The sequence below is a fragment of the Sturnira hondurensis genome, unplaced genomic scaffold (genome assembly GCF_014824575.4).
Source record: "Sturnira hondurensis isolate 20B ecotype Veracruz unplaced genomic scaffold, ASM1482457v3 Scaffold0013931, whole genome shotgun sequence".
Taxonomy (NCBI): Eukaryota; Metazoa; Chordata; class Mammalia; order Chiroptera; family Phyllostomidae; genus Sturnira; species Sturnira hondurensis.
The window spans coordinates 4,219,958-4,240,487 of NW_028086562.1; the positions used below are offsets into that span (position 1 = coordinate 4,219,958).

Here is a 20,530-nt window from a genome sequence, read left to right on the forward strand (position 1 = left end):
GTGGGGCAGAGGGCCCCTGGACGGCTGGGGGTGCAGATGGGGGACCCCTGGCACAGGTGCAACTTGCTGGCTTTCTTCAGTTACGAGTACCAGGTCGCCCAGGCCATCTTGGCCAGATCATTCCCAGGGAAGTTTGACAAGTTTGTGGTCCCCTGTGTCGTTGCCAGCGGTGACATCCAAGACAGGAAGGGAATGGAACCTCTGAGCTTCAGGTGCAGTGCTCTGGGCCAGGTGGGATGTGGTCAGCCAAAAAGCCACTGTCCCTCTCTTGCTACCGACCCGGACCCAGGGCCTGCGGGTGTGGGCCAGGCGGGGCCTGGGCGAGGAGGGGTAGAGCTGGGGGGCAGGCACAGCGCAGTCAGTGCGCCCTGCCCACGCAGTCCCCACAACACGCTGTACCTGGAGCTGTGGTGTCCAGCAGTGGCGCCGTCCATCATAGTGACCTCTGACAAAGGCAAGACCGTCTCCAGCTTCGGTGACATTGCTGTGGGTGAGTGCTGATCAGGCCCACCGCCCATGCCCCCACCCACAGGAACCCGGACCCCCAGTGCCTACCGAGCCACCCCCCTACCCCGCCCACTTGAGCCTGGGGTGTGACCCCAGTCCCAACCCGTTTCAGGACACCGAGGCATAAAGAAGGTCTCCATCCAGAACATCACCTCCGAGGACCTGGCTGTATCCGTGACTGGGGGCTGGTAGGGATGAGGGAGCCGAGTGAGGGGCGGCAGCCCAGCCCTTCTACCTCTCCTTGACTTGGGGCCTCAGGTGGACTTCTCTGTTCTGAACCCCAACGGCCCCTTTGTCCTGCTGAACCCCGTCAGCAAGCTGCCTGCGGGGCAGACGCATGTCCTGGTGCTGTCCTTCTCTCCCCGCGAGAGCATGCTGGTGAGGCCCAGGCCCTCCCTGTGCCCGTCTCTCCACTGCCCTGCCCGCCTGCCCCACGCTAACACGTGACGTCTGTAGGCCCAAGAGACACTGGACGTCATCACCAAGAGAGGCACGCTGACCCTGACGCTCTCGGGCACCGGCGTGGCCTCCATGATCACGTGCTCCATCGAAGGGGATGTCCTGCACATGGGCTACGTGATTGCCAGGGAGTCCGTCTCCTCCACCTTCCAGGTGAAGCGCACTGCGGGGCCTGGCGTCTGTCCTGGCCTTCGGGAGCGGGGGGGGGGGGGGGGGGCCCCCCCCCCCCCCGCCCCGGGGCGCGCGGGCGGGGGGCCCGGGGGCGGGCGGGGCCCGGGGGGGGGGGGGGGGGGGGGGGGGGGGGGGCGGCTCCGCCCTGGGGTCTACGCTGCCTGGATCGATCGGAGCCAGTGCAGGGGCAAGGCTCACCCCCCAGCCGCCACCTCTACCACCCCTGCCCCCCTCCGCTGCCCTGGCCTCAGGGTCTCTGCAGGGCAGCCCCCTCTGGACTGGGGAGCTCAGACAGCCGCTGCTCGGTGGGGAGCAGGGCCTTCTGTAGGCACCCATGTCAGCTGACACTGCCCTCCTTCATCCTAGGGCACAGTGGCCTTGGGGGCCCAGTCTGCTGCAGGACACCAGCCAGCTTGCCTGGCTGAGGTCAGGTCCTGCAGCAGAGGCCAAAGGGCGGATCCTGGGAAGTGTTTACTGGGAAGCTGCTCTCAGGGGGCAGGGGGGGCCTGCGGGGGGGAAAACCTGGGGAGACAGATGGAGGCCACTGTGAGCTGCCCACTGTGAAGCAGGGACACTCAGGCCAGACACAGGGGGCCGGAAGGGGGCATCAGGGACCGCCAGCCCCAGCCGCAGCCCTGGCCGTGGTGGGCAGCCCACCGAGGACCGTGTCCACAGCTGCAGAACAGCTCCTCGCTGCCCATCAAGTTCTCCATGCAGCTGCACAGCCTCTCCAGCACCAGGCGCGAGGACCGGCAGCAGCTGCCACAGTTTCTCACCTCTTCAGCCCAGAGGACAGATGTCGTGGGTGAGCTGGGGGGCGGGGGACACTGCGGGGAGGGTGCAGGGGTCTGGTGGGAGGGGTCCCGGACCGGCTTGCCCCCGCCTGCAGGCACACAGAACCACAACGGCCAGAGCGTGTTCAGCGTGGCTCCGGTGGAGGGCGTCTTGGACCCTGGTGGGGCGCAGGACTTCACGGTGACTTTCAGCCCAGACCACGAGAGCCTGTACTTCTCTGACCTGCTGCAGGTCATCCTCTTCGAGAAGGTGCGTCTGGGAGAGCTCAGGAGCCCAGCCTCCCCACCTCCTCCCAGGCGTGTGGGCGGGGCTACCTAGCCCCGCCCCTCTTGGGAGGCCCCGGGCCCATGCCTGGGGCTCGGAGCGCATGCTCAGGGAGAGATGGGTGGCTGGGTGCCCCTCCTGGAGCCCAGCACAGGTCACATAACGAGGCCGCTGTGCCTGGGTCCCAGAAAGTCTCCCAGCAGATCCTCCTGAAGGGTGCGGCCCGTGAGCACATGATGTTCCTGGAGGGCGGAGACCCGCTGGACGTGCCTGTGGAGTCCTTGACCGGAATCCCCGCCAGTGACCCAGAGCACAGAGAGGGTGAGCCTTCTGAGGGGTGCATGCTGAATGCAACCGTCCTGAGGACCAGCCCCACTCTGTCCCCAGCACCCCCAGCAGTCCCCAGCCAGACCCTCCATCAGCAGAAGCTGAGGAGCTGAAGCCCATCTTGGTGACCCTGGATTACATCCAGCTGGACACGGACACGCCAGCCCCACCTGCCACACGAGAGCTGCTGGTGGGCTGCATCCGGACCACCCAGCTGTCCCCAAAGAAGGTGATTGAAGCATTGCCCCAGCCCACCCAGCACCGTGCCCCCCCCCCAACCCCTGCCTGGGCAGTCCCAGCCCACATTGCCTAGCCACTCCCAGGTGAGGGCCCAGAGGGCGGGTGGGGCTGTCACCCAGTGCCTCTGGGGGCTGAACCTGGCTTGGGTCACCAGTGGCTCCCACGCCCACAGACCGTGGAGTTCAGCCTGGACAGCGTGGCGTCCCTGCAGCACAGGGGCTTCACCATTGAGCCCCCCAGGGGCGTCGTGGAGCGCGGCCAGACCAAGACCATCAGCATCTCCTGGGTGCCACCCGCGGACTTCGACGTAGGTGCTTCAGACCTTGCGGGGGGGCCCTGCAGAAGCCAAAGCAAAGCCTGGTGGGGCGCCCCTCTGCACTGCCCAGGGAGGGCCAGTGGGGCGGGCCCTGGTGGGCGAGGTGGGCAGTGCAGCAGCCAGACACAGACCAGCCTGGTGAGCTGTTTGCTGGCTCAGCGTTTCCCCCTCCCTCTCGCCTCCCATTGCAGCCGGACCATCCGCTCCAGGTGTCTGCCCTGCTGCAGCTCAGGGGGGACGTGAAGGAGACCTACAAGGTCTTCTTCGTAGCTCAGGTGCTGACTGGCCCCTAAAGTCACGGGAGCCTCTCCACAGAGCCCCTGAGATCCTCTGGCCCCCCAGAAGCACTCCCAGGTACGGGGGCCAGGCCAAGGCACTATGGGCCGGGACCTGGGTGTGCACTGCTGGGCTGGTTCCATTTGGTAGCCCTCTGAGTGACCACACGGCTGAGGCACCTGGCCCCCCGCACGGTGGCCTCCTGCAGCCCTGGACCTGACGAGCCCAGGGGCCAAGAGCTCCTCACCCTGCATCTGCTCCTGCCTGAGCCCCTCAGAGCCCCCAGCTTCACCAGCACCTGCCTGGTGTGGGCAAGAGCTGTCAATAAACAGCTGTCAATAAACAGCTGTTAGTAAACACCCTGGGTGCTCTGTGTGCTGGTGTGTGTAGTGTGGGCGACCACGAGTCATTCATGGGTGTGGGCAGAATAAGAGGTGCGAGTGCAGCTCTGGGGGCCATTCCCTCCCCGCCCCAGAAAAATTCGTCCATAACACAATGAGATCTGCCTGGGAGCCTCTGAGGGGCCTCCCGCAGGCCGGTGCCTGCATCGTGTATGTTGGGGCAGGGGGACAACGGGCAGGGCCGGAGAGGCCATGGGGGGGGGGGGAGGCAATTCCAACCCCAGGGGCCCTCAGCCTTCCCTGCTCCTCCCAAGTCCCGGAATCCCGAACGACCCTCAGCAAGGGGTGAGCAAATGCTGGGACACACCGACCAGGGCCCAGGCTGAGGCCAGAACATGCGTCCGGTTCCTCTTTCCTGAACTGGGCCCAGACTCGGCCTTCAGGCACAACTGGCCCTTTGAGATTGGAGCCTCCCCCACCCCAGGCCCATAGGATGCTCCTGGGAGCTCATGATGTTGCCTGAACCCCAGCCCTGCCTTCTGAGAGCTTGCTGGGTGGACACAGAGCCCGCCCACCCCAGCACCCACCAAGACAGCACTTCAGTCTTGGCTGGGCACAGACTCCGAACACCAGCCTGCAGCTACCTGCTGTCCCCCACTTCTCCTTGCCCTTTGGGCCTGGAAGCCTGACCTTGAGCCGGTGACAGTGACCCTAAGGACACCTTTGGCAGGACTGGGTGGGCAGACCCAGGTTCCTTCCTACCCCTCACTGTGGTGGGCCAGAGTCCAAGCCGTCTCTCCACCCAGTGGCGGCAAGCAGAGAAGCTGGGGTCTGGTGGGCCTCCCGGCCCCAGGAGCAGGTCCTCCTGCAGGTCTTTCCTCCCCCCTCTTCAGGTGGGCGACCAGCAGGAGGGGCAGGCCGCTGTCTTCCAACCCCTGGCCTGGCTCTCCCACTCTGCGCCCTGGTACTGAGCTCGCTGCGCATCCTCCTCCCTCCCCCTGCTGCACTGGGCCTGGAAGGCAGTGGAGGGCAGGAGGAGGAAGGAGAGCCCAGCTGGGGGGCCCTGGGGGCGGCCTCGAAGCCTGGAGGTGAGGGACAGCTCTGGGGCAGAGTTCCGGCAGGGATCAGAGACTGCGCGGCAGGTGCCTGGCGGGTCAGGCAGCAGGGAGCCCGGGAGAGAGGCGGCCCTGCTCTCCAGAGGATGGTCACTTGCCTTCCACAGGCAGAGATGCGTGCAGAGTGTGTGCTGGGTGCGACAAAAGCCAGGGCAGGGAGCTGCTCCCCACCCTCCCTGGACAAGGTGCTTACCGTGCTGACCACCTCCCTCAGGCTGATCCCCATAGGGTGGGTGGAGGGGTGGGCACTCCTGGCCCAGAAGCCACAGAGGCCACGGTTCTCAGGTTGAGCACGGCTTTCAAGGCATAAACGCTCCCAGAAAGTGGTCTGCAGGCCAGGATGCCAAGAGGGCCAGAGCCGAGCTCCCATCCTGCAAGCCAGCCCCGGCCGGCCTGCGCGCACCTGCGCACCTCCTGTCGTTGAACAGGGCTGGGGCTCCCCGGGTGCTCGCCTGCCGCAGCCCTTTACGCGGAGCACCGCGGCGAATGCCCAGTCTGGCCACATGGGTCCTGGCAGACACCCGCCCCAGCCACAGCTTCCCAGACGGACCGTAAGTCCGCTGAGGGCTTTGCGCCTCGGCCGAGGGTGAGACCGGCCCCCAAGCCCCTAGGCCGTAGGATTAGAGACGAGGAGGGAACCGGCGGCCAAGCGGGACTTCTAGGCGGCCGGCCCCGCGTGGGCGGTCCCTCAGAGTACGGAGCTGGGGGCTAGGTCCCCAGACCAGGCCTCCGAGGGGCGGAGCCTACCGTGGGGGCGGGGCCTGGAAAGGACGCGGCTCTCACTGGATGCCAAGGTGGGGGCGGGGTCACTCGACCTGGGCGGGGCCTTTGCTGGGCGGGGCCATAAAGCCGCGGGGCGGCCTGGCTTGCTCTCCGCGTCCGCGCCCAGCATGTCCGCAGGGCGGTCGGCCGTCCGCGGGCTCCTGCCGCTGCTGCTGCCGCTCCTGCCGCTGCCGCAGGTAGGTCGCCGCGGGCTCGACTTGGGTTCCGCCGGGCGGGTCTTCGCCGGGAGCGCCCCGCCCCAGTTCATCCCTATCCCCACAGGTGACTCTGGGCTTGTCGGACCGCAGCTGCGACCCCTCGGACCAGTGAGTGGGAGGCGGGTGGCGGGGATGGAGCAGGAGCCTGGCCCCGCCCTTTGGAGCGGCGGGGCGGGGCGGCTGGCGGACAGAGCCCGCCCGCTTCAGGTGCTGCTGTCCCCGCAGGTGCCCTCCCCAGGCCCGCTGGAGCAGCCTGTGGCACGTGGGGTAAGTGGAGGCCGCGGCGCGGAGCCCTGTCCGGCGGTTCCTCCGGGGCCAAGCCCACCGGATCCCCACCCCGCCTGGCTCCGCGGACGAGCCGTAGCCAGCGCTGTCCCTCTCCGTGCTGGCGGTAAGGCACGGGGCCCTCAGCAGCCTGGAAGGCTGAGCCCAGCTTCCTGCCTCCTGCACTGGAGGCGGCCTTCCCGTGGGTCCTGCCCGAGCCCCTGGGCACACTTCCCTCCAGAGCTCGCCTGCCCACCTCCCACTCCCTCCTTCCTCACTCCTGAGGGAGTCTCTGTGGACATGGTCCCTGGTCTGGGCACAGGATTCTGCAGCCGGCCCAGGACAGTGTGTCCTGGGAGCGAGCCCAAGGCCACTCATGGCCAACCCTGGAGAGACAGCCAGGGCCAGTACCAGGAGGCCAGCGCTGGCCAGCTCCTCAGCCCCGACTCCAGCCAGGAAGGAGGTGTTTGCCTAAAGAGACACCCTCTGGTTTCCTTGTTTCCTGCCTGTTCTCCTGCCCTGCATGACCAGGCCACTGGGGAGCGGGCCCCTAGTGGCTGGAGGCCATCCAGCCATGGGGTCTTTCTCCACCTTGCCCAGGCTCATCCTGCTCGCTGTTTTGCTGCTGCTGCTGTGTGGGGTCACGGCCAGCTGTGTCCGGTTCTGCTGCCTCCGGAAGCGGGCCCATGCCCAGCCGCACCTGCCGTCAAGGCCTCAGCCCTGTGACCTGACGTTCATCCCTGTGGACAGCGACAGCCCTGTGCACAGCACTGTGACCTGTGAGTGCCTGCACACATGGCCAGGCAGCCCACTGCCTTCGGGGGGCTGGGGGCTGGAGGGCCAGGCCCATCCTCGCAAACACAGTCTGTTTCCCGGCAGCCTACAGCTCCGTGCAGTACCCACTGGGCATGCGGCTGCCCCTGCCCTTCGGGGAGCTGGACCTCGACTCCATGAGCCCTCCTGCCTACAGCCTCTATGCCCTTGAACTGCCTCCCTCCTACGATGAAGCTGTCAAGATGGCCAAACCCGGGCAAGGAGAGGCTCCCCCCTCAGTGGCCTAGCCCCCTTTCTGGGACCTCAGGCCTGGAAAGCTCCCCAAGGCCTAGGTGCTGAGCCTCAAAGCCCAGCACCACCAGCTGTGGCCCTGGCACCCCTCCCAGGGGATGGGGAAGGTCTCCTGAGCTCCCAGTGCCACCAGCCACCTCATGCTCACAGGAGACCCCAGCCCACTCTCAGCGCCTTCCCTGGGGAAGGCCGGACATCCAGCACGTTGCTGCAGCCCTGGCCCTGTTGCCACGAGACGCCCAGCAGACACACACACACACACAGGTTGCCACGTCTAGCCCCCGGCCTGCCCCAGCAGGCCCGCTGCCTGAAGGACATCCCCAAGGTCTAAGCCTCCACAGATTTTTGGAGAGAATAAAATTTGTATCTAACTGGTCTCCGCCTGTACGGAAGGTCCCTGGGGCGGGGGTGGGGGTTCTCAGGCAGCCGCCCAGAGTGCGGGCAGACAGCGTGAGCGCTTGGGCTTGGCCTGTGCCTGGCCTCACCTCTGGGCTGCTGCTGTAGGTGGGGTCAAGTGTCACAGCAGCAGCCACTGGCTGTGTGCTGTGGGTGACTCTGGAAAGCCCCCTCCCTTCTGCCGACGCATATCTTTGCGAGGCTGGAAACAGTGAGGCGCTCAGGAGTCTGGTGGGCATGTTTATTAGCCGCGTTGCCGGGGCAGGTGGGGCAGGGTGGGGTGGCGCAGGGTGTGGTGGATCGGGCAGCAGCGGGCAGTGGCTCTTCTGTCGGGCAGGCTGCCCACAGCCAGAGCAGCTGCTCTTACTGGACCAGCTTGAAGGACTCTCCGGTCATCATGGCCACGAACTCTGGAAGCAGAGGGCCGGTCAGCAGCCCTGCCCGGCCAGGCTGTGGGCTCCCAGGGCTCCGCCCCGCTCACCCTCGTAGTCGATGGTCCCATCCCCATCCTTGTCCGCCTCCTTCATCATCTGCTCCGCTTCAACCTCGTTGAGGGGCTCGCCTGCGTTCATGAGCACATACCTGCGGGACCCCCGGCCCCCACGGTGAGTGGCGCCCAGGGGCCCTTGCCCTTGCCCGCCCCGCCCGCCCAGCCCTACTTGAGTGTGTCCCAGTCGATGTAGCCCTTGCCCTCCTTATCGAAGACTCGGAAAGCCGCCCGCAGCTCGCCCTCCTGATTCTGGGCCTTCTCCCAGTAAATCCCCATCAGGGCCAGGAAGCTGTCACAGTTGAAGAAGCCTTTGTCTGCAGGGAGCGAGGGGCAGGATATCCCACGTGAGGGGCTGGGCACAGCTCGCACACCGGGCCCCCCAGGCTCCCTGCTTGGGCTCACTGTCTCGGTCCGCGTCCTTGGCCATGGAGGTCAGCTCACTCTTGGTGGGGTTGATGCCCAGGAGGCTCATGAGCCGCCCCAGCTCAGCTGTCTTCACCTCCCCGTTACCCTCCTCGTCGAACATCTCGAAGACCCCCTTGTACTCCTTGACCTGTGCAGCCGTCAAGCGCTCCGTCTGCGGGGACATGGGGTGGTGCCAGCCAGCTTCACAGGGGCCCTCTGCCCTCTGTCCCGGGGAGGTTCGAGGCCCCGGGCAGGGCACGTGGCACAACACACCCTTCAGAGCTTGTGGTTTAAAACGGAGGCCCCAGCTCGGGGCCTGCTCCAGAGCCAGGGCGATGCGTGGGGGGGCCTAAGGGAGGAGCAGGGCTCTGCCAGGCAGGAGAAAAGGAAGGGCACTTGAGGCGGCCACACGGGGGGTGCGGGGGGCCCAGGGGCCAGGGCACAGGCCAGACACTCAAGGGAGCAGCAGCAGGGGCTGCAGGGCAGGGGACCCAGCAGTGGATGCAAGGTGAGGCCCGGGGAAGGACACCTGGGACTGATGGGAGGAACTTGACCCAGGCCAGGATGAAGGCTCCAGGGCTTCCAGACCTGTGCCCGAACAGAGCTCGGGAGACGGCCTGTCCTGACACCCCAGGGGGACAGTGCAGCACCCGGCACCTTCTGCCCACCACCACCACCATGGCAACTTTGGGAGAGGGCTGCTTAGCCCCAGCCCCAAACTCTGTCCTCACTGAATTTCTTTCTCGGGTTCCCAGGGATACCCTTACAGCTTCAGGCCCAGCCATTCCTGTGCCCGGGAGCCCTGCCCGTCCTCTCTGCCCCAGGCACCGCTCCCAGCCCCGCTCCACCGCCCAGCAGCCCACCGGGAACCTGCCGAGAAGCCTTACCATGTCTGTGGCTGGCTGAGGGGACAGAGCTGGCTGGGGGGACAGTGTGCCGTGCTGCCAGAGCTGCTGTGGGCAGAGCACAGGGGCAGGGATGGCAGCTGCATTTTAGCTGGGCCTGGCTGCCTGGGGTCCCCGGGGTCCTGATTCCAAGAGCCTTTTATGGCCAGAAGATCCTGCTGGCCCTATTTAGGGACAGGCCTGGCCCTTCCCCACAGGGCTCCTTCCCGGCCCTCCTCAGCCTGGGCATCCCCTTGCCCAGAGCCCCCCTCAGACCCTGAGTCCCAGCCAAGGCCCCAGCCTCAGCCCTCCCGGGACTACGGCAAGGATAGACACCTTGGGCTGAGGGCAGCGGAGGGCCTGTCCCCTCTCTGCTACATCACCCTGCTCCCTACCTGTGGCAGGACCCTGATGGCGGCTGCCATTGCTTATTTTCGAGGACTCTTGTCGGACGCCTACCCTGGTTGGGCGTCACCCTCATGTCTGTGTGGACCCAGCACCAGCTGGTGCCAGCACCTGGCAGATGCCCTAAGACAGGGAAGGGTGCCAACACTCCTCCCACCCCCAGTGAGTGGGGCTGGGGGGACAGGGGCAGAACAGATGGGGCCAGGGGGCCCGAACTGGCCACCAGGAGGCCAGGCCGGCTTTCCTCTGGACAGAGAAGGCTATTCTCAGGGAAACCTGACCTCCCTTCCACTCAGAACAGCAGAGCTGGCTCCCGAGGGAGCTGGGAGCTGGGAGGGAGCGGGCTGTTTAGTGACAAGAATCCACAGCTGCACATACCTGCACACGTGTGTGCAGCCCTCAGGCACAGGCACCCCCGGGGGCTCCCAATGCCTCCGCCCAGGTCAGCTGCTCCTCCCACCCCCTCCAGTTCCTGAGCCCAGGGAGAGTCACAGTCAGCCCCCACCCAGTTCCTGTCACCTCCCCCCTGCCACGTGTGGTCCCCAGAGGCCCCTGTGTGTGCACACACACCTGTCCCAGCCTGATAAGTCTGAGCAGGTGAGCCATGCTTCGTCCCCCCACCCTGCTCTGCTGGCTCAGCCTCCCAGGCATCTGAAGCCACAGGGACACCAGCTGCTGAGACTTCAGGATTTGTGCTGACTGGGACAGGATGGCTCCAGCAGGCGCCAGGCCATCAGGAGGCGGCCGGCCCAGCCGGCCGGAGGAAAAGCCTGCTCTGGGTCTCCTCTCTCCGGATGGTGAGAAGACTTTCCCACTTCCCCCGCTTGAAAGTCCCAAGCTACAGGAGTTGAAAGGGCACTGGAGGTGCGAACGGACGGGATAGGGAAGCCCCAGGGCCTCGGGGAAAGGGTGTGGGGGCCCCTTCTCGCCCCCCTGGCCAGGCTGTGGTGCCAGAGGTTTGCTGTGGTGCCCGTCTAGACGATGCTGTGAAGGTTTTGTTTTTTCATATGGCTATTGAGTACACTGGTGGAATTTGCATAAAATATTCCTCTCTGAAAGGAACATTTACTGAACCTCAATTATGTACCACAACCTTTTTGTTTGTCCTTTTTTATTACCTAGGACAGACACGAATCACGTAAGAGTTACCATCCCAACCATTTCTGCAGGCACAGCTCGCGGAAACCAGGCACATGCACAGCGCACTGCAGCCGTCATCACCATGCCCTCCAGAACTTCTGGTCTTTGCGAACTGAATTCCATGTAACACTCACCCCACCCCCGCCCCGGCCCCTGCACCACCATCTACTCTCTGTCCCTGTGGATCTGAGTCCTCCAGGGACCTCACATGGGTGGGGCCACACAGCGCGTGTCCTTCTGTGTCTAGTCTGGCTTATTTCACGCAGCATGTCCTCAAGGTGTCCTCAAGGTCCATCCATGTAGCATGTGTCAGAATTTCCTTCTTCTCTTTTTTTAAAGTTTTTTTCTTAAATCTCACCAATCTATTTTTTTAGATTTTATCTTTAGAGGGGAAGGGAAGGAGAGGAGGAGAGAGGGAGAGAAATATCAATGTATGGTTGCCTCTGCCAGGGACACACAATGTATCCTGTGTCCCCTGCCAGGAACTGGCCTACAACCCAAGCACGTGCCCTGACTGGGAATCGAACTGTGATCCTCTGGTTCGCAGGCCCACGCTCAATCCACTGAGCTACACTAGCCAGGACAGAATTTCCTTCTTTTTTAAGGCCAGATAATAATAACTCCATTGTATGTTGTGTTAGGATTCCACAGAAAGACAAACAATTATATATAGATTTTACTATTATAGAGAATTGGCTCACGTGACCGTGGCGTCNGGGGGCCCGGCGGCGGGGGGGGGGGGGGGGGGGGGGGGGGGGGGGGGGCAGGGCAAGTGGTGGACTTCAGTCTGAGAGCCAGGAGCGCAGATGTCAGAGGGCAGAGCGGGACAGATGTCCCAGCCAGGCAGACAGACCTTGCTGTGCTTTTGCGTTCCATGTGGGCCTTCCAGCTCACCCGGTGCCGTCCACCCTCTTGTTTGCTCAGTCCACAGATTCAAAGGCTTCTGGAGAAGCCCGAAGATACATCCTGCCCCCTTCGGATCGTGGGTTCCCACCTTTTGCCCCGCACGCGGCCCCACCCAGTCGCTCGGCCCGGGCCCCCGGCCCAAAGCTAGGTCCCGCCCCAACAACCGGTCCCGCCCTCTCTGGGTCGCTCAGCCTCGCTCCGGACCCTCGCTGGGCCCCGCCCCGGTCACTCAGACCCCTCGCTTGGCCCCGTCCTAGGCCCATCACTCGGTCCTGCCCCAACACGGGGCTCCGTCTTCTCGCCATCTCTCACCCCGCCCCTGGCCCATCGCTAGGCCCCGCTCCCTTTCTGTCATTCAGCCCTCCGTTTTGCCTGGCCTGTGGTCCGTCCCATCACCCAGCCCCACCCCGTCACCGGCCCTCGCCCTCGGTCCGCTCGACTCCGCCCCTCTAGGTCCCGCCCCCTTCCGTATGTTAGTCCCGCCCCGTCACTCAACCCCAGCCCGGAAGCGGTGCGCCGTGCGGCAGTCCGCGGGTCTGCACCAGGCGGCGCTCGTGGGCCGCGCTGAGCCGGGCGGGAGCGGAGCGGGGCAGAGCAGGGCGTGGGTGGCCGAGAGGGGCTGGGCGGGGTACCGGGCCGGCAGCAGTTCCGGGACGGCGGCGGTGGGGGTCGGCCCTAGGGAGGTCGAGTGGGGTAGGGGCTTGGTCCAGTAAACCTGCCTGGGCCGCGTTCAGCCCTTGATTTCAAAACCCTGCCCTCCGAGCCTGACCTGGGGTTTCCACCATCACTACTAGAACAGAAGTAGGTGTAAACATCCCTTTCCTTGTCCTGTGAGACAGACCACAGTCCTCCCTGTCGGGTCCGCCGCGGGGCAGATAGTGGGTCAGGGCGTGGGCTACGCAGTTGTGGAGTCTTCGCTCGACCCGACCACCGCGCCTTCAGACAAGTCCTCCGGCAGACCCGGTGCACAGCAGGGTGCCCCGGGGTGGCCCAACCGCAGGGGCCCTGGCCTGGGGATCCTGAGGCTCCCCGAACTGCGACCTGCTCAGGGTCCTGGCGGGCTGTGAGTCCCCGGGAGGCCCTCCTGCCCTGCGCAGGCCCCAGGACTCACAGCTGACCTCCAGCAGTCCTGGGCCCTCTCTCTTGCTCCTCTGCTGGAGCTCAGAGGTGTTCATGTTTTGGTGGCTCTTCCTGGTCATTCTTGGTCGTGTTTGAATGTGATTACAGCAAGGTCATTTTGTCCAAAAGCGAAAAGAAGTTTTAAGATTTCATTTACTTATTTTAATTTATTTTTAGAGAGAGGGGAAGGGAGGGAGAAAGAGAGGGACATCAATAGGCTGCCTCTGGCATGCACCCTGACCAGGGACCAGCCTGCAACGCATGCAGGTGCCCTGCCCAAAATCAAACGTGCGACCTTTTGCTTTGCAGTTTGATGCTCTAGCAACTGAGCCATGCCAGTCAGGGCCAAAAGCTAAAAGAGCCTCAGCCCTCTCTGCAGCCAGCACTCCTGGGAGCTCAGCAGCCAGGGAGGGGCAGGAGCCTGCAGGTCTGTCCTGTACAAAGGGGGAACTGAGGCTGGAGGAGGTAAAGCACCTTGCTGGGGGGATAGCCTGTCCTCCTCTGTGCAGAGCTTGGCCCTGGCTTGGCCCCCATGGGCCCATGGGAGCAGAACCAGGCAGCAGGGCGGGCACATGGCCCTGGCCTCAGTAGTGCCCCAGGTCCTTCCCTGACAGGGTTGACTTCCAGCCCCTCAACCCCCTGGTGAGCTTCCTCTGTTCCCCATGGTCTTGCTTAGAGGCCTCCGCTCCTCAGTGCCCACCCAAGATCTGACACACACCCCCCGCAACCTCAGCCACCAGGGGTTTTGGAGAGGCAGTGGGACAGGACAGACAGGCCCTTGGAAGTCTGGTCTGGTGAGCTGAGCCACCCTCAGGGGACCTGGGGGCAGGCCTGGGGACGAGCTCTGGGCAGGTGCCCAAGGAGACAGCAGGCATAGTCCCCCAGTGACGTCACAGTGAGGGCTCCAGGGCCCGTGGCTCCAGGCTGCACCCCTGTGGGCCCCAACTGCTGCTGCTTTCCCACCCACGGGGCCTGCAGGCCCTGCTCTCCAGGAGGGGCCAGAGTGCTCTGGGTGCTACCCAGTACCCCTGCTGCCTGGGGTCCCTGCCCACCACCGACTTCCCCACTGCACCTGGGCCTCCTGCCCTCAGGGCCTCTGAAATCACCACCTTCTGACTCCACCCTCTCCAGGCCCCTCCCCAGCCCCTGTTGCATCACCTCCCAGGTGGCCAGGGCTGGGCCTCAGGACCCATTCCTGACAAACAGCCCCCAGGTGCTGGGGCCCACTGGGGAGGAGGCAAGCTACAGTTTCCAGATCCAGGTCCCTGAGGAGGGCCTGCGGAACTGGAACCCCTGGGCCTGGGCCTGGGGACACTACAGGAGCACAGGGGCTCTGGGGGCCCTGCGAAGGGCAGTTGCTGTCCCCCGCCCCCTCAGCAGTGCCCCCGCCTGACTCAGAGCAGAGCCTGGTGGCTGAGAGCAGGGGCAGGGCAGGAGAGCACAGGGACCCAGTGACCACTTCCCTTCCCATTGACCCCCTGGCCCAGCCCACACAGGACACAGACATGTCCACAGTCACGTGCACCCAACCCCCCTTTATTCAGCAGGCAGTGAAGGTGCTGGGCTGCCCTTAGGTCCTGTCAGGCCAAGGTCACCCATGGGGCAAGGGGCAGAAAGAAGAGAACTGAGAAAGCACAGAAGGGGCCGGCCCTTCCCCTCCAGGAGTGACACCCGACACCCTGCACATCCCGTGCCCCTGGCCTGGGGCTGGGCTGCCTTTCCCAAGCCCAGAGCCTGCTCCAGGGTCCGCCCAGGGGAGGAGGGCTGGCTCTGCCCCAAGGACCCAGACCAGGCAAGGCACCGCCCCGTAGTGGGAGAGGGTGGGGCTGAGTGAGAGCCCTGGGGGGTCCTCTGGGACAGAGGACTAGGGTGGAGGTGGAGGGCCCCCTTCCTGCTAAGGTGCCCCTAGGCCCAGCACTCAAGCCCCCATCCCTCTGCCCATTCAGCCCATTCAGCCCATTCACTCTGGCTCTGGAACCTGGCGGCTGATCTCTGGTGGCCTGAGATAAGCCTCGGTGGTGTGGATGTGAAAAATGTCCAGACCTGTAGGGAATTTTTATGAGTTTATTTGAACCAAGCTGACAACAATTGCTGGGAGGCAAAATCTCAAGGGATTGAGAACACGCTGCCGAGAAAAGCATCTTTGCAGCTCGTGTCAAGAGTCCGAATCAGAGGAGGAGTGAGGCGGGGTCGCGTGAAATGCAGGGCTGCTGAGTAAGGGGGCAGGAGAGAGCGGAGAGGACTCCTCAGGAATTTTCATGTCCCTGCTGTCAGCGTCTGAGTCTGGCAGGCCCCCCTGCAGGCCCCCCCTGAGGGTTTCATGTGTGGTCCACATACATGCAGATTGAGTTAAAGGCTGGAGAGAGACTTGTGCCCCTCCCTGAACCACCTGACAGAACAGGAGTCAGAGGCCTCACCCAGGAGGGATTACCAGAGATAACTTCTTTGGACCCGTGTGTCTACAGGGCAGAATACGTTTTTTTTTTAGCATCCACTAAATCTCTGCTCCTGTGATCATCTTGCAAAGGCCTTTGCAGCTCCCTCCCCCATCCCCGGGTGTCGCCCCCTCCCTAGCTCAGGACCTCCGCTGCCCACATGCCCTTTCTGGCTGTGGACCTCTCGTGCCTGTGGGTCTCGGACTCCCCTGTTTATGGGGTTCCCGTACACAGCTGTTTCCTGTTGCTAATCTGCCTCATGTCTATTCGATGTCAGACTGGCCAGAAGCACCTTGGGGACAGGGGAAAGCGTGTTCCTCCACACGGTTAGGGTGGTCGGCGACAAGGGCTGCGAAGGAATTCATGAAGAGAAGAAAGTGTAGGGAGTCAAGTTCTTGTTCACGGTCCGGGAAAGGGGGGGCACGCTCCCCAGAGAGCCTACCAAATATTTGCGACTCGTGCATCTGACATAGGCCTAGTGTCCGGGCTACACCAAGAAACCTCACACCTCCACAGTAACACAGGCTGGAATGCAGGCGAAGGGCCCGAACAAACCCCCCTCCACACACACACACACACACACACACACACACACACACACACGGCCAGCATGCCTGCAGACAGGTGCTCAGCATGGCTGGGCGTCAGGGAGATGCGGCCCCACACTCGCGAGAACAGGACTTCAGAAAGGCAGACAGCAGGGAGCTGGCCCGGCCCGGAGCCTTGCCTAGGGCCTGGACCGGCAAGGATGTTGCAGAGGCGTGCGGGGGGTGGGGGGGGGGTGGCGGTGCCTTCAGCTCCCCAGCCGTCAACTGGAAACTTGCACATTAACGTTCGTGGCAGTTCCAATCTCACTGGCCAAAAGGCGGGAACAGCCCGAATGTCCATCAGCGAGTGTGGCTAGCAAACACAGTGTGGCCTGCCTACAGAGTGGACTGTCACTGTTTCGACACAATGTAAACGGGCCTGGAGAACATCGGGCACACGGGGTCACAGGAGGCACCCACAGCCAGCGGCGGCACATGGGGACAGAATGCAGGCCAGCCAGCTGGAGGCCTGGGGTGGGAATGGGAGCCACTGCCCACGGGTGTGGGGCTGTCTCCAGAGGGGATGGCAATGCTGTGGGGCCAGACGGATGTGGAGGCCGCACAGGAGTGTGGGGGTGTGAGCACGTCGCTGCCACTGAACTTCCAAAGTTTCCGTAGTAAATTTCACCACAGTGCAAAACAGAAGGTGCTGAGGAGATGGAACCCTGCGGAGGGAACCAGTGAGTCTCGGGGAGGGCTTGAGAGGCCCCCGCCTGGCCAGGGGGTTGGGGTCCACGGTGGGAAGGAAGTTCCTTGTGGAGACCCCATGCCCTGGGCTGAGCAGAGGGCAGGGTGGGGGTCTGGGCACTCAGGCAACGGGGCTGAGTCCCTGCTTCCTCACTGGACAGTCCCTCCAGGTCTGTGACCTAAGAAGAGACCAAGGGGCAATAAAGACAGTGACTCGAATGCAGGCCCAGAGGACAGGGCCACTCCTGCTGGGCACCTGGGGAGTGCCAAGGCCCAGGTGGTGCCCTGTAGTGACTGTGTAGTGGGCTCTGGGCCCAGGTGGTCTGGAGGGTCATGTCCCCGCCCCTCGGTGTCTCTGTCCTGGCTGTGCCTCATGCTCCTGCTCCCCCCAGAGAGGGCCACTCTGCTCCAGGTGGACACAGGCCCTCCTGGCACCTTTGTATCAGGTGACCTCCAGCCAGCTTCCTGGGGGTGAGAGGGCAGTCCCAGGGCACCCGCTGCAGCCCTGGATCTGGGTCTGCCACTGGGCTGCGGCTCACCCAGCAGTGGGGGCAGGGTAGTGGGCTCGGAAGGCTGTGCTGGCCACACCCTTCCGTGGCCCCTTAGCAGGTACCGGGGGTGTGGGGGGCCGGACTGCCCACCCTCCTCCCCTGCTGGCACCATAGTTGCAAGCTGTTTACTTGGTAGGTACCGGCAAGAGTTGAGTCCCGCAGTGCCCCCCCCCGACACCCCCCCCCCGGGGCAGGGCCCTGGAGACCAGCAGGCCCAGTGGCCCTGAGAGCAGCCGTGCCATGCCCCTGGATGAGTTACTGTGGCCCCCCAGCTGTCACCCAGCCTGCCCCTGCTCCATCCGCACTGGGACCTGAAGGCAGCATGCCTGGGCCCACCCTCGATCCTGGGCCCCACGGCCCCTCACTGAGCAGGCCCAGGCCTGGAGGTGGCACCTGAGGACAGGAGGCTTGGGAGCAGCAGGGGCCCAGAAGGGGTCTCCAGGGCTTAGACCCCAGGGCCTGGCAGGCAGGCACAGCAGCTGACTTGGGTCCAGCTCTCCCAGTCTCCCTGTTCCCTCATCTCTCTGGACACCTCTCTGGTCCATGCCTGTGTGCGCCCCTCCTTGGCCCTCGTCTCTCTCTGGTGCTCTGAGTGTCTGCGCCACACTTGCAGGGCTCCCAGCTGGAGGTGCTGGGGCTGGGCCACCAGGCCAGGCGGGGCGGAGGACTGCCGGCTCTGCTGACAGCTGCGGGAAGTGCAGAGGACAATTGTGGCCTCCTTGCCAAGGCGCTGCCCAGCCAGGACAGGAAGTGTTGGGGGCTGGGCCGAGTGGGAGGACTGACTGCCCCTTGGGGCACCCTAGATGGCCCCACCCCAGGAGCCCCTCCAGGAGCGACTGTGAAGGTAGGGGGCAGAGCCTGCCCTGCCCTGCCCATCTCCGCCACTCCAGGCCTGGACCCCAGCGGCTGGTCTCAGGGCCTAGCAGGCCAGAGAGGGCCGCCTGGCCAGCCAGGAAGGGCCAGGAGGACCCAGGAGGGCCACTCTGATCCTGCTTTCAGCCAAACAGCAGGTGGGGACAGCTCTGTGTTCCCTCTCCCAGCAGCTCTCCCCCTGGTGAGGGCACGGCATGTTGCTTTGGATACTGTGCAGGGTCCCAGCAGGGAGACTAACTTCCTCCAAGAAATCTTAGTGAGGCCTCACACAGCTTTCCTGGGTCCACAGAGATACCTTGGAGCCTTTGGAGCACCATGAGTGGCTGCTGAGCTGGGGGTGGTGGGAAGGCAGGCCCAGCAGCCATTTCTCTCTGCCCAGGCAGAGAGAAAGAAGAGGAAATGCTACAGGGATGTGGGGGACAGAGCCAAGTGGGAGCCTTCGCAGCCTCAGCAAATGCGTGGATCCAGCCATGTCTGAGAACTGACATCTGCACCTGGGGGGCTCATCCCCTGAGCCAGTCAATTCCTCTTTTCCCATAAGCTGGTTTAAGATTCTGCCACTGGCTGCCCTGACTCATGACCGATTCTCCACATTTCTACTGCATCCTTCTTCGTTAGGGAGGTTCCTGTTCTCCACAGAGACGTCTCCCTCTGGGAACGATGACGATGTTGCCACCACAGAGCAGCCCCAGGGTCTGCACGGAGAAAAGATGCAGCTGCCTCCTTCAGGAGCCCCAGCAAGGAAGGCGGGCTCTTCTGTGCTGTCTCTGGGAAGGGAGCTGGGCTGGGCGGGCCTTTGCTGAGTGGACAGTCCAGCTGAGTGCTGCCCACCTGGGACAGCTGCCTCCAGGAGGGGCAGGAAGGGCACCTGGGCCTTCCCTAGGGTGTCTGCTCCAGGTCTGGGGTGGGGAGACACGCCCCCAAAATGCAGCTGCCCACCCCTCTGTGTACCCGCCTCGGCCTCTCACTTGAGGCTTTCCCATTCTCCACTGGCCGGTCATGACCAAGGCAGGTGACCAGAAGGTGAAGGGCTCAGAGGTCAGGTCACCAGAAGCAAGGCTGGGGGTTTGGAGGACAAGGAAGCAGCCAAACTCTTCCGGGAGAGAAGCTGCCTCCACTGCACAGGGGGAGGGGCTCAGAGGTCCTTCAGGGTGTGCTGGCAGCCAGGGGCGATGACCACCACCCTTCCCAAAGCTGACCAGCTTGCCTGCCTTCTCCGGGCTGCAGCAGCCTCCCGACCCCAAGGCCCCTGACCTCGCTGGCCACGCCCACGTCCTCGGGGCCTTGACCCTTCCGGCTCTGAGGCCTCCAGCCCATCTCTTCTCAGCACCGGCACAGCTCTGCCGGCTCCCTTGCTGTCTACCATGCCAGGGGCTCTGCTCAAACGTCGCTGCCCCACTGTCCAGCCCACCTAAGCTGCCCACTGCTCTCGGGTGCTGCCCCCAGCAGACCCGCCCACATCCAGGCCGGGCACACCCCTGGCGCTCGGCGTCTGCCTAGAGAAGGGTGAGGAGCCTCCTCACTCTCCTGACCCCGTTAGTCACCCAGCCCCGCGTCTGGACGCCCGAGGGAACTAATTAACGCTTCTTCTGGATTACCTACATTTGCTCCCGCTGCCTCCCTTCCTCCTCCCGTCCTCGGTCTTCTGGGACAGGGAGGCGGGGTCAGGCTGCAGTCTCACTTACGGGAAGCAGAGGCAGGCTGGTCACGTGACGAGAGGCCCCCCCAGGCTCCGCGGGCCCCGGACCCACCCTGCGGGAGCGCCCCCAAGGCTCTGAGACCCTTCGAAGCCGGGCTTGGAGCGGGGCCCAGGTGGGCGCCGGCCCTGATCCTGCGCACAGATCGTCTGCCTGATTTGCATTTAATAAGAACTAGCTCTCCGCCAGACCAGTTCCTGCTCAAGAACAGATGGGGCATAGGGGGGCGGGGCGGGATCTACATTATGCACTTGCGCCCCCTTAGGTGTTTAGTGAAGGTCTAGCACTCAGTCCTTCGCCCATGGGAAGTGGGTCAGGGTCTGGCTGGCCGCTGCAGCTGTGGCCTTGGGACCCGAGCATGATCTCTAAGCCGCTTGTTTCCAGAGTGGGAGCCTGTGGCTGGGAAATCAGACGCCTGGGTTCATGGCTGGCTGGGCAGGAGCTCCGCACTGATCTACTGTGGGCTGATTAGCGCCCCAGGGAGGTGGGGCCCGGGCAGCAGCTGAGAGACAAAAACTGCAGGGGATCTGGGCAGGGGACTTGGAAGCAGGGGGAGAAAGCTCCCCACAATGTCTTTCAGATCCTTAATGTCCCAAAGGGCCCCAGCTGGAAGCTGGAGGCTCCTGAGAACCAACCAAGCCCCAGGGCACATGTCCCCAAAGCCAGAGGGCCCTGCTGCCTGGGAGCTGGTTGGGGAGGGGGAGGGGATGCCTGAGACCCTTCTGTGCATGCCAGGGGAGGGTAAAGCCCCAGGCTGCACAGGGGGCCCGGGTATAAGGACCTGGGCCCCTCCTCCTTCCCTCCTGCCTTCCCTCAAACTTTGCCCCTCACACCC

The 20,530-nt window shown here is 64.3% G+C and overlaps 3 protein-coding genes across 7 annotated transcripts in view; 2 read left to right on the forward strand and 1 right to left on the reverse strand.

Moving 5' to 3' along the window:
- CFAP74 (cilia and flagella associated protein 74) overlaps window positions 1-3,694 on the forward strand; it is a 48,327-nt gene extending 44,633 nt beyond the window's left edge. The window contains exons 29-39 of one of the 2 annotated variants that reach the window (XM_037062165.1): window positions 81-212; window positions 381-490; window positions 620-675; window positions 766-885; window positions 964-1,119; window positions 1,813-1,942; window positions 2,027-2,181; window positions 2,385-2,517; window positions 2,619-2,752; window positions 2,936-3,070; window positions 3,271-3,694. In XM_037062165.1, the coding sequence (XP_036918060.1) occupies window positions 81-212; window positions 381-490; window positions 620-675; window positions 766-885; window positions 964-1,119; window positions 1,813-1,942; window positions 2,027-2,181; window positions 2,385-2,517; window positions 2,619-2,752; window positions 2,936-3,070; window positions 3,271-3,372 (1,363 nt within the window). In that variant the 3' untranslated portion in view covers window positions 3,373-3,694. The remainder of the gene's footprint in view (window positions 1-80; window positions 213-380; window positions 491-619; window positions 676-765; window positions 886-963; window positions 1,120-1,812; window positions 1,943-2,026; window positions 2,182-2,384; window positions 2,518-2,618; window positions 2,753-2,935; window positions 3,071-3,270) is intronic. The other variant, XM_037062166.1, reaches the window with a different exon arrangement.
- Window positions 3,695-5,692: 1,998 nt separating this feature from the next.
- TMEM52 (transmembrane protein 52) lies at window positions 5,693-7,496 on the forward strand. 4 transcript variants are annotated; one of them, XM_037062167.1, is made up of 5 exons: window positions 5,693-5,770; window positions 5,856-5,899; window positions 5,999-6,058; window positions 6,656-6,834; window positions 6,920-7,496. In XM_037062167.1, exons 1-5 carry the CDS (start codon window positions 5,702-5,704, stop codon window positions 7,114-7,116), a joined length of 549 nt encoding a protein of 182 aa, XP_036918062.1. In that variant the 5' UTR covers window positions 5,693-5,701; the 3' UTR covers window positions 7,117-7,496. The 4 variants fall into 4 exon arrangements, with proteins under 4 accessions (XP_036918062.1, XP_036918063.1, XP_036918064.1 ...); XM_037062168.1 differs by having other exon boundaries at window positions 6,935-7,496; XM_037062169.1 differs by having other exon boundaries at window positions 6,017-6,058.
- Window positions 7,497-7,797: 301 nt separating this feature from the next.
- On the reverse strand, window positions 7,798-9,418 carry CALML6 (calmodulin like 6). The gene is made up of 5 exons (XM_037062012.1): window positions 9,299-9,418; window positions 8,409-8,583; window positions 8,176-8,320; window positions 7,998-8,098; window positions 7,798-7,926 (listed from the first exon to the last, which is right to left on the reverse strand). The coding sequence occupies exons 1-5, from the start codon at window positions 9,299-9,301 to the stop codon at window positions 7,880-7,882; spliced, it is 471 nt and encodes a 156-aa protein (XP_036917907.1). The 5' UTR covers window positions 9,302-9,418; the 3' UTR covers window positions 7,798-7,879.
- Between the last annotated feature and the right edge of the window lie 11,112 nt (window positions 9,419-20,530).